The following is a 14,861-nucleotide window of genomic DNA, read 5'->3' on the forward strand; positions in this document are numbered from 1 at the left end:
AAGAAAGAAAGAAAGAAAGAAAGAAAGAAAGAAAGAAAGAAAGAAAGGAATAATAAAGAAAGGCAATGACAGGGAACAGGGAAAGAACTGAGGGCAGGAGAAGCAGAGTGACATAGAAGAAAAGGGAAAGAGCAACCTAGGGAGATGAGATGGCTCAGTCTGAAAGGACTTGCCTCATTAGGCTGATAATCCCCAGAACACGCACGCACGCACGCACACACACACACAAGCCTGGTGGGGCTCAGAGGTTAAGAGCACTGCAGAGCACCTGGGTTTGGTCCCCAGCACCCACATGGCTTAGCACCATCTAATTCCAGTCCCAGGAGATCAACACCCTCTCCTGGACTCTGCAGGCACTGTTCATACATAATGCACACACATGCACGTAGGTTAAACAATCACACACCTAAAAATCACAAAATAATCAAAAGAAAATAAACAGAGGCACAGCTACCCCCTGTGGGGAGGCAATATAGGAAAGACTTGAAGGGCTGACTGGCTACCCAGCCTTGGCAAGTTCCAGGGCAGCAGGAGACCCTTATAAAACAAGCCGACGGCTCCTGCCAAGTGGCAATACCCAAGGCTGGCCTGTGGCCTCCACATGTACCAACACACCCCTGTGTAGGCACACTCATGTGCCCCCCCATATCTCCCCCCCAACAGAGAAGCAATCAAGGGGCTTCACAGTCCAGCACACAGCATGTGCTCATCGCTCTTTCTGCGGCCCCTCAGTGGAGTTATGTACAGGAGGAGATCCTCCCAGCCAGGGTCACACGACCTAGCAAGAGCACTAGCGCTGTCCTTTGTCCCTCTCTATGGCCAAGGTGGTGGGACAGCTTGGCTCCCGCACCCTCACCCAGAGCACGCCCAGGCTTGCCCTCTGCACCTCCCTCCTGCTCCAGCAGCATGGGTCATAATCAGTGGCCAGCCACTTACCCCTGGACCTTCATAGAAGGCACTCTGGGCCTCCACAGGGGCATCCAGGAGGTCATCGCTGTCCAGCTGCAACGAGAACCCCCAAGCCACGGTCAAAGGAGCAGGGCTGGACCAGACTCCAGAGCAGAAATCAATTTAGGACTGAGACAAAAGGAGGCGAGGGCTCTGTGTATGCTGGGGGCAGGAGGGGGCAGCACGCATTCTGTCCCCAAGAATGGGCTGACAGAGGTTGACCACCCTGGGCATTTCCAGTCAATGCCCCTGAGACCCCACCCCCTGCTAGGCCTGCCCCGATCTTGGGACTTGAGCTTCTTGGTTTACACCCAAGTGCTCCTACATGATTCCCAGTCCTCCTGGAATCACATCCTTCAGGGGGCCTGGGTTTGACCCCCAGTACCCATACGGTGGCTTAGAACCACCTGTAACTCCAGCCCCAATGACAGCTGCCCCACGCTTCTCACTAAGACTGGCCCCCTTCTCCCCAATATCTAATCCGTGGTTGCAGGCTTGCTTTTCAGAGGACAGGACCTGCTGACCCCTACACTGAGCCCGGCATAGGCAACAGAGCTTCTGCCTCCCCGAGTGCAGGAGAGATTTAAAGCAGCGCCACCATGCCTGGCCCCCCTCTACTGTGTACACTGCAGTCCACGCGACTGTCCCGTCACACTCTTGAGGGCTCAGCCACACTGAAACCTCTCCTTTAACAGGCAATGCTCACTTTTCCCATCAGAGTGTACATGGCTGTTATCTCTGTCCTTCCTTCCTCAAGGCAGATTCTCACATAGCCCAAGCTGGCCTCAAACTTGCTGGTAGTTAGAGCTGGCTTGGAACTTCTGATCGCCTGTCTCCGCCTCCTGAGTGCTGGGATTACAGGTGTGCCCCACCATGCCCCACTGTATGTGGTGCTGGGGACTCTCAGAGCCCTTAGCCGCATCCATGTGTCAGCGTGACTCAGGGGAGCAGGTCATACTGTGGCTCCCCCCTGGCCCTCCATCACGGGTTTTGTGTGACAAGGGAAGCCAGCTGCCATATCCTGAGGGCTTTTGAACAGTGTGAGAGAGGCCCATGGGAAAGAAGCATAGCATGGGGGCTCTGGCCGTGGCCACAGGAGAGAATCAGAGTAGGTATACCTGCGGACCCCAGGCAAGCCCCGAGATCAGTGGCTCTCAACTTCCTAACACTGTGACCCTTTAAGACAGTTCCTCATGTGCTGACCCCAACCAGAAGATGATTTTCGTTGCCACTTCAGAACTGTAATTTTGCGACTCTTATGAATCATAATGTTAACATATGTATTTTCCCACGGTCTTAGGTGACCCCTGTTTAAAGGGGTCATTCAACTACCAAGGGGTGGAGCCCCACAGGTTGAGAAGCACTGCCTTAGACACTTGCAGCTCCTGTTACATACATTACTGTGGCTTCGGTGGGAGTCCCTGAGCCAGGACCACCCAGCTGATTCCTGACCCAGATTTCCAACATAGCTAAAGCTCAATAAACGATGTGTGAGGTCACCATGTCAGGGTAGCCTCTCATACCGCTAGAGAAAACAAACAGTTCCACAGGTCTGCACGACTGACTGCCACATTCTCCCAGAGAGCTAGCACTGTCTCTGGGACACAAACCAAGCCAGAGCCCCCAACAACTGCTGTCAGCTTCAGAATAAACAATCAGTCATGTGTGGTGGTGCATGCTTTACCGGGGAGGCAGAGGTGGCCAGAACTACACAGAGAGGGACCTTGCCTCAAAAACACAAATGAAAACAAAATCACTGAACCAAGCCTGGCGTACTCAGTGCCTTCTCTGCCTCGGTCTGATCCATGAATTTACCATCTCTCTCGATCCTACCCCTGCTGGAGCACTGCGGTCGCTGTGGTCACCTTTACTGTCACCTCCTCAGAGAGATCCTTTCTGACCACACCAGCTAAAGGAGGTCTCTGTCTGCACACCATGTGCTTGCCTGGTGCCTGAGGGGAAAGGATCCCCTGGAACTGGGTCCTTTGGAAGCGCAGCCAGCATTCTGTCTGTTTTGTCTCTGTGTAGCCCTGGCTGTCCTTGACTCGCTCTGTAGACCAGGCTGGCCTCAGACTCATAGAGATCTGCCTGCCTCCGCCTCCCAAGTGCTGGGATTAAAGACATGTGTCATAACCACGTGGCTAACAGCCAGCATTCTCTACCGCTGAGCCATCTCTCCAGCTCCGGGTTGTGTTTTTTGTTAATTTCTATGTGTGTGCGCGTGTGTGTTACACACGTGTGTGCAGGCGCACTCATGGAGGTCAGAGGAGGACGCTGGAGCTTTTGCTCTATTCCCCTCAGACGAAGGGCTTCCTGCTGAATTTGGAGCTAAGCTAGTGATCAGCAAGCCTCCTGTTTCTTTCCTCTCCCCAAAGAAATAGGGTTACAGGTGCCTGGCTTCTCACATGGGTGCTGGGGATTTGAACTCAGGTCCTCATCCTTACATATGTTATCTTACCTCCCCAACTCCTCTTATTTCTTTCTAGTCATTTTCTGCATGATACTTTTATTTGAGGCAGAGTCTCTCTGTGTCATGCTGGCTATCCCAGCATGGCTATCTATCTCTGTAGATCAGGCTGGCCTCCGACTCACTGAGGACTGCCTGCCTCTGCTTGTCAAGTGCTGGCTGGGATTAATCTAGCATGATACTTTAATTAAATAAGCATATCCAACCTAGCATCATTTCCATGTTAAATACATGCTGAGATATTTTGCTTTTTATTTTTTAACTTTTTAAAGTCACTGACTTATTTGATTAATGGGGAAGATGACTTAGCAAGAAGGTATAGACTTAGGGGATCTGGCTCTCCTTCTGATCCTCCACCCCATGCCTAGGGAATGCCCCTCTCTCCCTATGGCACTCACCTTTTCGGATCCATGCAGGAAATCATTGAGGGCCTGAGGGTCACTGCAAGAAAGAGGGAAAAGAGACCTTTAGAAGCGAGGCTGAGATGTGGAGGGGGAAGGGGTGTGGGAGACGGGCATGGGGGAGGGGGAGCCCGTTACTCACCAAATCACGTCTAGTAAGCATCTCCCATCCTCATCATCCATTTCCACTAGACGGGGCAGGGGTAGGAAGAGGGTGAGGGAGACATGATTAGATTGAGGCAGTCTGCCCAGCTGCCCATCAGGGACGGGGGAGGGGCGCCTGGAGCAGGGGGTCAGAGCAGCTGTGCCTGGAGTGCACAGACTAAATGGAGGGGTGTAAGAATCACCTCCCAGGCATCCTCCCACTAGGAATCCTGACCAGGGGTGGGGCAATGTTCTTACCCTCCCATCCTCATGCCCAGCAGCCCCCACGTCCGATTGATTGACGGTGACATCAATCAGGACGGAGGGGACTCTGGTCATGCATGTTCTCTGCTGGTGCACAGCCGCACAGGCAGTACTGCAGAGGTCTGACTGAATGAACACCCCGGCACCCCGGCTTCAGTGAGGTGAGGAGTTGGTGGTACTTAAACGGCTACCCTCGTGTCTAGTGGGTGGGCTGTGTGAACCCTAGGGAACCCACCCGCTCCAGTCTCCAAGGTGCCGTTCTACTTTATAATGTTCGGGAGTTACAGTCAAGTTCAGAGTCAAAACCCAGACTTGGTGGGTGTAAAGGTGGCACCCGCCTTTGATCCCAGCACTTCAGAGGATGTCTGTGAGTCAGAGACCAGCCAGGCCTGCATGGTGAGACCCTGCCTCAAAAAGCAAAATGACCTGATGCTCTCAGGGTCTCCGCAGACCCGCATCTCAGATGACCGTGAGGCTTCAGAGTGAGTTCGCCAGCCTTGTCTCTGTACACCCCTGAGCCTATGCCCTTCACACCCCACTGTCCTGTGCTCTGAGCACAGTTTGTGGCTCAGAAGGTGTGGCAGGGGTCTGTCCTGAGTATTGGTGGTAGAGGTCAGGGGAAGGGTGGGGTGAAAGCACAGGAGGGCACTGCAGCCTGCGTCCCGAGCGACGCACACCCACACGGTGTGGGTCTCAGGTAAAGGATGGGTGACAGGGGTGATGAATGGATGGGGACTGAGGCAGCAGAAGGGGGATGAGGCATAAGGCTGGGCCAGAGAGGTGGCAGCACCGGGCTGGGCCCACAGCTGAATGATGAGGATGCGGACGGCTAACGTTTGTCTGGAGCTGTCTGGCGCTCACCGCTGGCTAGCACTGTCAGAGCCCATGACAAAGGTTAGCGTGGTCAGCCCCCGGGAGGAGAAAGAGGCTGTTTTGCCCATTGTACCCCGAAAGGACCCATGCACTCTGCATTTTCCCACCTGCCTCCCGCCATACAGCATTCCTGCCTTCCTAACAGCCCCCCAAGCATCTAACCACATGCCCTCAGCCCCGTAAACATTCCTCCAAAGGGGCCTCCACACTGTCTACCTTTTTGAGACAGGGTCTCTCATTGGCCTGGAGCTCACCAATTAGGCTCGGTTTACCAGCTAGCTAATTCCAGGTATCCCATGGTCTCCCCCTGCCCAGCACTGGGATTCCATGCCCTGCTCTTCATATGAGAACCAAATTTAGGTCCTTGCAAGTACTTTATCAACTGAGCTACTTCCTCACTCCCCAGCTGAATTTCTAAGCCTCTGTCCCCACCCCTCTCCATACTTCTAAACATCCATCCATCCTCCTATCTCACTCTATTACGCATCCATTTGATCATCGAAGTATCTATCTGTCCCCACTCTCTTTTTTAACTCCCATGTACTCACCTTTAGAAACACACAGGCAAACACACCCACACACCTTTCCCTCCTTCCAATACATCATCTGCCCACTGGCCTCATGTTGGTCCTTCCCTTCCAGTACCATGAATCAAACACAGTGAAAACCACCATCCCCAAGTTGTGAAAACTTACAGCTCAGGACAAAGCTCCTTTCCTAACAGAACTATCTTCCTGGCCTTTCCTTTCTTTGTTACAGTGCCTCGTAGGTGCTCTACAACTATGCCACATGCCAGCTCCTCACTGGGGGATTCTAGGCAGGGCTCTTCCACTGAGCCACAATGACATTGTCTCAGTACAGAATATAAAGAAAAAGGTGAAGCCTGATGAATATCCTTACTGCAGCTGGACATGGGATACAGGCTGGAGAGGAAGAACTGAACCAGGTTGCTAAATCAGGTTCTGCAAGTCAGATGCCAATGGGCCACAAGTACCCAGAGTTCATGCTCCTCCAAGAGTGAACTGGGGTTGTCCCTGGTTACCTGTGCTATGAACGGATCATGAAGGGAAGGATGGGGTGGCCACTCCAGGTCTACGCAGGGCCCCGGGCTGGGGACTTTGACAGTGTCCTTTGTAGGGCCAGCTGTGGAGAGAAAAGAGAGAAGCTTTGAGTGAGGAAGGTCCTGAGCAGAGAGAAGACATTCCAGGAGGGATGGAAGGAGGAAGGGAGGGAAGGACAGGAAAGAGAGGGAGGCTGGGAAAGACAAGGGAGCACGTTTTCATAACCCTGACACTGGGGAGGCTGAGGCAGGAGGATGGAGAGTTAGAAGCAAGCTACACAGAAAAATTCTGTCTCAGAACAACTTACACAGAAGGAAACACTGCTCCTAAACGGAATTACAGCTAAGAGCCATTATTAACTAGCTGGCTTCCCACAAAGACTAACCATGCAGCCAAGGCAGGACTCAAGATCCTCCCACCTCAGCCTCCAGCCGGGGCTACAGTGTGTTCTACCAGGAGAGCCCCATCAGTAAGTTTTTAAAAGGCGGCAGCAGAAAGAGAGGGGAGGTTGAAAGAGGAAAAGCCACAAGTTTAAAGTCACACAAAGAACTGGGTGTGGTGGCACAAGCCTTTGATCCCAGCACTCAGGGAGGCAGAGGCAGGCGGATCTCTGTGAGTCTAAGGCCAGCCTGGGCTACAAAGGGAGTCCAGGACAGCCAGGGCTACACAGAGAAACCTGTCTGGGAAAACCAAGTCAATAAGTAAGTACATAAATAAATAGAGTCACACAAAGCGATCTTACACACTAGAAGAACATGGCCTACAGTGGGCATACACAGACACACACCACAGCACACACTACCAAATCACTTTCTGATGCTTCAGTTTAATAGCAAACACACAATTCTGGCTCTGCCTTACGATTTCTTGTTCTAGGGATTGAACCCAGATAATTATATTTGAAGTAAATGATCACTTTATCACTGAGCCACACCCATGGCCCCTCTCTTGGGGTCTAGGCAGGTGCTTAGGCACTGAACTGTCATACCCCCAGCCTTTTAGAGCCAGTCCTTTTTTGGGTGGGAAGGAGGGAGGGAATAGAAAAGGCCAGGCTCTCACTATGTAGTCCTGGCTGGCCTGGAATTCATAAAAGCCTGCCTCTGCCTCCCAAGGATGGAGACTAAAGGTGTGTACCACATCTGGCCCTAGAGCTAGTCCACACTATTTGAACAGGTCTATTGTGTTAAGCAGCCACAACAGTCTCTCAAACATGGCAGTCACGTCCTGGGTGAGAAAGGGCCTGGTTTCTGTGTACCTGTGATCACACCTGAGCGGTTCCATCAACCGCTCAGCACAGGCCTTGGATTCTTGCAAAGACACCTAATCTCGGATGTTCTGGTGTTCCCTCACTGAGGTCACCAATGAAGCTCACCTCACACATCGGCTCTCTCCAGCAGACACCTCACAAATGACAAACTGCACTAGTGTCCGGGGTTGGGGTTGGGGACACTTCAAACCAGGAAGTCTTCAGAAAACAAAAGGCTCAGCCACACAGAAAGGCACAGTGCTCCATACCTGTGAGCCCATCTCCTGGAATACAGAGGCAGGAGGATGGTGAGTTTGAGGCTAGCCTGGGGTACAGGGGTGAGACGGCTCAGTGGGTCAAGCCTGATGACATGAGCTCAATCAAGGGGGAAACACACGGTGCAAGGAGGGAACCAGCTCCCACAGGCTGTCCCATTACCTCAGCCTTCTGTCTGGCTATTATGGCAGGAATGTGAAGACAACAGCTCTGGCAGAGGTAGTTTTGAGCACGTTCCCACGGACTCACACAGCTCCTATCAAAGGCCCTGTGGCACAGGCCCTCTCTTCCTGAGGTCCAGGTGTGCTGCCGGAGACTGCAAGGGGGCGCCAGGTTTTAACACACTACCAAGGTGGGTCCTCCATCACAGTCCCTATACCTGGCTTCTGGCTTGGCCCAAGCTCTGCAAACACTGCCTCCAAATGGATTCCCAGAAGGTACTTAAGCACAGAGTTGTCTGTGGAAACGGTTTCTTATCTTGTTGTCTTCACACTTATTTAATCGGTAGGGGTGGGGTATGCACACAGGTGTGCGGAGGTCAGAGGGCAACGAGTAGGAGTCAGCTCTCTCCTGCTACCATGTTGCTCCCAGTGATTAAATCCAGGTTAGTGTCAGTGAGCCATTTTGCCACCCTTGTCTTTTGTGTGTGTGTGTGTGTGTGTGTGTGTGTGTGTGTGTGTGTATAATATATATATTATATACTCACAAAATTAAATATATATCTTTAATTTTCAATTAAATTCAATTATATTTTAATTTTCAAGACAGGGTTTCTCTGTGAAGCCCTGACTGTCCTGAAAATCACTCTGTAGAGCAGGCTGGCCTTGAGATCAGCCTGCCTCTGCCTCCCAAGCACTGAGATTAAAGGTGTTCGAGACCATGAGACAGCTCTCCCAATCCCTTTTGTGACACAGGGTCTCATTTTGTTGCCCCGGCAATCCTGGGGTTCACTGTCGACCACTAGGCCCTTGAACGCAAAGAAAGGCACCTGCCTCTGCCTCCTTCTGACCCGAGGGCTGGCATTAAAGGCGTGTGCCACCACACCTGGCCTGGTTTAGGTTTTTGAGAGGTGAATCACAGGGGCCTTACATTAATGGCAATCCCCCATCTCAGCCTAAGTGCTGTGATTCCGAGAATGTACCATCATGCACAGCCTTGCTATGTTCCCCAGGCTGGCCTCGCCTTCTCAGGTTCCAGTCATCATCCTGTCTCCAGGAGCAATCCCATGGCAGGTTTAACTGCTGGACATTCATTATTCTTAGGTTTTCTTTGTGGTAGTCATGTTTTTGTGTATTTGTTTTGACACAAGGTCTCACTATATAGCTCTGGCTCTCCTGGAACTAAGAGATCCACCTGCCTCTGCCTCCCCGTGCTGGGATTAAAGGTGTGCACTTAGCCTGGTGTTGGTGATGCGAACCTTTAATCCCAGCACTGGAGAGGCAGAGACAGGTGGATCTCCAGAGTTCGAGGCCAGCCTGGTCTACAGAGTGAGTTCCAGGACAGCCAGGGCTTCCCAGAGAAAACCTGTCTCGGATAAACAAACAACAACAAAAATGATGTGTGTCTTCACTACACCTGGCTTTGCAGTGGTCAAGGTATTAAAAAAAAAAAAAAAAAAAAAAGAAAAGAAAAGAAAAAAATAAGGAAGGAAAGAAAAAAGAAAGAAGGCTCAGTCAGGAAAGTGGGGCTTTGCAAGCATGAGGGCCTGAGTTCGATCACTAGCACCTATCCCACATAAAAATCTGGGTGTGGGTGTGGGAGAGATGGCTCAGAGATTTAGAGCACTGGCTATTCTTCTAAAGGTCCTGAGTTCAATTCCCAGCAACTTCATGGTGGCTCACAGCCATCTATAATGAGATCTGATGCCCTCTTCTGGCATGCAGGCACACATGCAGGCAGAATACTGATAAATAATAAATAAATAAATCTTAATTTAAAAACCCTGGGTGTGGCAGCACACATTTGTAACCTCACCATGGGAAAGGCAGAGGCAGAGGATCTCTGGGGTTTGCTGGCCATGTAGCTTCATGTGTTGGTGAGCTGAGGGATCACTGAGAGACTGTCTCAAAGAAGGACGACAGCACAGGTTGTTCTCTGGCCTCTAGACACACAGAGCAAGTGTGTGTGTGTGTGTGTGTGAGAGAGAGAGAGAGAGAGAGAGAGAGAGAGAGAGAATTGTTCCCTAACGAGGGGGTGGAGGTGGAGATGTGGCTCAGTGGTAGAGCCCCTGCCTAGAATGCCCAGTAAGGGGCTGAGGGGTGTGGCTCAGTGGTAGAGCCCCTGCCTAGAATTCCCCAGTGAGGGGCTAGGGGTGTGTGGCTCAGTGGTAGAGCCCCTGCCTATAATCTCCCAGTGAAGGGCTGGGGTGTGGCTCAGTGGTAGAACACTTGCCTAGAATCCTTCAGTGAGGAGCTGGGGTGTGGCTCAGTGGTAGAGCCCCTGCCTAGAATTCCCTAGTGAGAGGCCGGGGGTGTGGCTCAGTGGTAGAACACCTGCCTAGCAAGCACAGGGATCCTGGGTTTGATCTCCAGAGAAAATACACAAAGGGCCAAGAGCACACAAAAGGATGCCCAGCATGACTCATCATGGTGGGGGGGGGGGAAGCACTCAAAGCCCCAAGGAGGAAAGGCCCCACACCCCTCAGAGTGGCTACCATGAAGAAACTGGGAAGTAGCAAGTCTTGGCAGGGCTGTGGGAAACCGGAGCCCTTGCTCACTGCTGGCAGGAGCGCAACCCTGTTGGCTGCTGTGGAGCAAGGTTTGGCAGTTCCTCAGAACATTAAAAATAGCACTAGCGCTCAGCACAGTATCTCTCCACTTCTGGGCGTGTGTGCAGAGGAATCAAGTGTCTTAAAGAGGGATCTGTACAACAGAGGCCATCAGTGCTTTTCACAGCAGCTCAGAGGATGGCACAGATGGATAAAGAAATGTAGTGTGTGTCTGTAAGATGGAACATTCAGGAAGCTCTAACATGAACACACAGATCAATACTTCTCAACCTGTGGGTCATGACCCCTTTGGTAACCCTCTATCAAGAACATTTACATTATGATTCATAGTGTAGCAAGATTACAGCTATGAAATACCAATGGAAATAGTTTTCTGTTTGGGGGTCCACAACATGAGGAACTACATTAAAGGGTCAGCATTAGGAAGGTTGGGGAACACTGACACAGATGGGCCCCGAGTGTGGGAAGGTTTGAAGAGGCACAGAAGCTGACATAGTGGCTTATGCCTGTAATCCCAGCACTGGGGAGGCAGGGATCAGAAGTTCAAGTTCATCTTCATACACACAGTGAGGTCAAGGCTGCCCCAGACTGCACAAGGGCCTACTTCAGAAAAAACACAAAACCAAAGCAAAAGGTCTCAGTGAGTAAAGTCACCCACCACAAAGCCTGGCATCTGTTTTTAATCCCTCTACATGTGTACATACATGTACAAAATAAATCAAACTGTGGCTGGAGAGATAGCTCAGGGGTCAAGAGCTCGGACTGCTCTTCCAAAAGACCGAAGTTCAATTCCCAGCGTCCACACTGCAGCTGACAACCATCTGTAATTCCAGGCCCTGGGCTGGCCTCCAAGAGCCTTACAAGTACGTGGTATGCAGCCATACACACAGGCAAATCACCCATACATATCAAATGTAAAAACAAAACGAATAAGCTAGGCATGGTGGCACATGCCTGTAATCCCAGCACTCAGAAGGCTGAGTTTGAGGCCAACCTGGTCTACAAAGGGAGTCCAGGACAGCCAAGGCTACAAAGAGAAACCCTGTCTCAAAAAACATAAACAAACAAACAAGCAAGCACGTAATTATCCCTCCCCCAGAAAAAAGCAAAATAAAACTCACATTAGCATTGACTAGCCCATGCTTGATGCCTGCTTCCCCTTCAGTGTCTGCCCACTGCAAATAAGCCTCACCAGGGCAGGAGTTGTCACCTGCTTCCTGCCTGAGATCTCTGAACCCAATAGAGAGAGGCTTAAAGAACGTATAGAACAAATCAATGAATTCACAGGGAGAGTTAAACAAGTCCATTCTTAGCTGGGTGTGGTGGTGCATGCCTTTAATACCAGTGCTGGGGAGGCAGAGGCAGGTGAGCTCCAGGACAGCCTCGTCTACAGAGCGAGTTCCAGAACAGCCAGAGCCACACAGAGACCCTGTCTTGAAACAAACAGAGCCAGAAGTCCATTCTTTTGTTCAAAGGGCATGCATTAAATGCCTCCTGTGTGCAGGGAGAGGTAAAGAGGCCTCAGAGGCCGGTGGCTGTGTGGGGAGGGAGATGCGGCCAGCAGTTCTCACCCAGGGATGGCCCTGCTGACAAGCCCTGGAGTGGAAATCAGGCATGTGAGCTGAGTGACACAGGTGGAATCCAGTTGTGGCTCCGCCTCAACATCAGGACCGACTGGAGATGTGGCAAAGCAACCAGGACGGGGATTCACACAAGCAGCCGCATCTTTGTTACTGTGGGTGTGGAGCTCCCGGGCCCTTCTTACTGCAGCTCTCTCCTTTACTGACCTGAGTCCTAAGTCTCACTTGTTACCGTACCTCTCCCAACGAAAGCTGACAGATACACCACTGAGCACACATTACCTAAACGCATCTTGGGCATCAGACCTAGCACTAGCCCTGTCCCTACTGAGTGACATCGACAGAAATAAAACTGAGTCATGCTTTCGTGGGGCCAGAATTTGAACTCAGACACCATGACTCTGAGGCCCTGATTCTTCCTACCAGGCCTACCAACTGCAGGCAGTCTGGGAGGAGGGCGTAACAGGGTGTCCTTCTGGAAATCGGAGGATCCCTCCTCCACTCAGAATGCAACCAGATTTTTGCGTTGTCACTGAGAGCTGCAGGGGAGCCAGCCTGCTGGCAGGAGCTGGATTCAAAGGCCCCAGTAAAATCAAAAGAACGCTACTGCTCATTTCCCAGAAGCATGCTGGTGACCCTTAGGTGTCCCACTGAAGTACATCACAGCTGCTCAAGTCCTGGCCCACCTGCTGCTTCCCATCACCAGCACCCACCACCCCACTCCTCACTTCCTCCTTGCTGGCTTTCTCACTTACGAGAGGCTGGTTGCTGCTCTGGGGATGGCTTGGCAGCTCCATAAACAAAGAGCTTTCTGAGCAGCCATTCAGGCCAGCCACACCTCTGACTGGTGGGAAGGCAAAGCAGCAGGCTTGGGCAGGGACTGGTTTACAACAATCAAGTAAGCCAGGCGTGGGCTACCACGCCTGTAATCCCAGCTGAGGCAGGAGAATTACTGCTTCAAGGAGGCCAGCCTGGGCTACATGAGTAGAATTTATCCCTACTCCTCCCCCTCAAAAAAAAAAAAAAAAAAGAGGAAGACAGCCCTCAGGGGGAACGAACACGAACACACACACACACACACACACACACACACACACACACACACGGTCATGTGTGTCTATGTGTATTCTGGGTCATATACTGAGGCAGAAGCCAGGGGGAGGGGCATTTTATCTCCTTCATGTTACTCTCAATTTCCCCCGAAGCTAGGGCACCACACCAATCTGTACTAAGACATACAGGTTTGGCTTCTGTAACACAGTGGAAGTCACTGAACAAGTTCTCCTAGTAAACAAAGGAGGAGCTTGCTTGCCAGCTTGAATGGAGCTGACATGGCTGGAGCTATGGCAAGCCATTCTGCCATGGTGAAGCCAAGAACTTGAGGCTGGAAAACCCACCTGCAGATGTATGGTAAGGAGAAAGAAAGGGTTCAGTGCTGGCTGGCTGGAGCATGATGACATAGTCTGCTCTTCAGGTGAACAGAGAAAACAAAGCTCTGAGAGTTTCTTCTGCTGCCACCCATGCCCTGTGACCGTCGCCCCCCCCCCCATAAAAAACAACACATTTAAAATGTAATTAAAATAAAGAAAAGAAGACTGGGTTTAATAATCCCTCAAGGGCTGCCTGACTCCAAACAGCTACTTAATTATTTATCTGTAGAGACAGGGTTTCACTGTGTAGCTCATGCTGACCTTGAACTGTGATCCTTCTGCCTCAGCCTCTCTCAAGCGTTAGGAATCCCTAGCTACCCTTTGCTAACTAAAGCCTAAATAAAGTCTTTACCCATCAGCTGGCAGACAGAGGCTGTCAGAGTGACTGGGCCTTCCACCGTGCTAGACACAGACACAGCATTGCACAGCTGCCTCCATTCAGACACCAACGCAAGCACAGTCCCTTCCATGTGCCGGCAAGGCGGCCCTTTCCCGAGAACAGTCAAGAGAAGGGGGGAAAGGGAGCCTCAGGCACTGGCGGAGCCTCAGGTTCCCTCCACGTGTCTTTGGCCACTGCCACTTGCTACCTCCACTCTCTTCCCCAGAGAACAGAGCAAGGCCTAAGAGCCATGCACAGGAATTTTTTGTTTTTCCTTTTCGGTCTTTTCCTAAGGCAGTCTCATGTAGGCCAGGCTGGCCTCAAACTTGCTATGTACCCAAGAATGTTCCCAAACACCTGATCTGCTCCCTTCATCTCCTAAGTGCTGATAACAGCTTTTGGTTTGGGTGGGTGTTTTCAAGACTGTTTCTCTGTGTAGCCCAAGCTGTTCTGGAACTTACTCTATAGACCAGGGTGGCCTTGAACTCAGAAATCTGCCTACCTTTGCCTTCCAAGTGCTGGGATTAGAGGTGTGCTCCACCATACCTTTAAGTTAGCCCAGCTAACCTCTGCTTTAAACCATAACGATGGTGGCATTTCTTAAGAGCGCCACAGAACATTATTAGGGTGTGCAATATATATATATAATATCAATATTTTCTATTAACCACTGTATTAACAATATAATTATTAATAATACTAACATAACTTTATTGTTCTATTACTATTAATATATTTGTATATATAATGCACATCAAACTTGAAATATATACACATACAAATAGTTCCTTGTCTACAGTTACACATGTTGAGTGTACAGAGTTCAGGTTATGCTCAGACATGGCGGCAATCACTTGCTAAAAGGAGTCCCTTTCCCTACTTCATACAAACACAGTCCATCAGGGCCTGCCTAGAATCATCCTGTGAGGGGCTGAGGTGTGGCTCAGTGGTGGAGCCCCTGCCTAGAATCCCCCAGTGAGGGGCTGGGGTGTGGCTCAGTGGTGGAGCCCCTGCCTAGAATCCCCCAGTGAGGGGCTGGGGTGTGGCTCAGTGGTAGAACCCCT

At 51.1% G+C, this 14,861-nt stretch overlaps 1 protein-coding gene across 4 annotated transcripts in view; it reads right to left on the reverse strand.

The window, feature by feature from the left end:
* Bicra (BRD4 interacting chromatin remodeling complex associated protein) overlaps positions 1–14,861 on the reverse strand; it is a 73,181-nt gene that overhangs the window by 18,724 nt on the left and 39,596 nt on the right. For 3 of the 4 annotated variants that reach the window (XM_055615543.1, XM_055615544.1, XM_055615546.1), the window contains 4 exons: positions 6,140–6,240; positions 3,959–4,004; positions 3,814–3,856; positions 937–1,002 (listed from right to left, as the gene is read on the reverse strand). In XM_055615543.1, coding sequence (XP_055471518.1) covers positions 937–1,002; positions 3,814–3,856; positions 3,959–3,999 — 150 coding nt within the window. In that variant the 5' untranslated portion in view covers positions 4,000–4,004; positions 6,140–6,240. Of the gene's footprint in view, positions 1–936; positions 1,003–3,813; positions 3,857–3,958; positions 4,005–6,139; positions 6,241–7,530; positions 7,591–14,861 lie in introns of those variants that run through there. The other variant, XM_055615545.1, reaches the window with a different exon arrangement.

Source organism: Psammomys obesus, unplaced genomic scaffold (assembly GCF_907164565.1).
Source record: "Psammomys obesus unplaced genomic scaffold, mPsaObe1.curated_primary_1811, whole genome shotgun sequence".
Taxonomy (NCBI): Eukaryota; Metazoa; Chordata; class Mammalia; order Rodentia; family Muridae; genus Psammomys; species Psammomys obesus.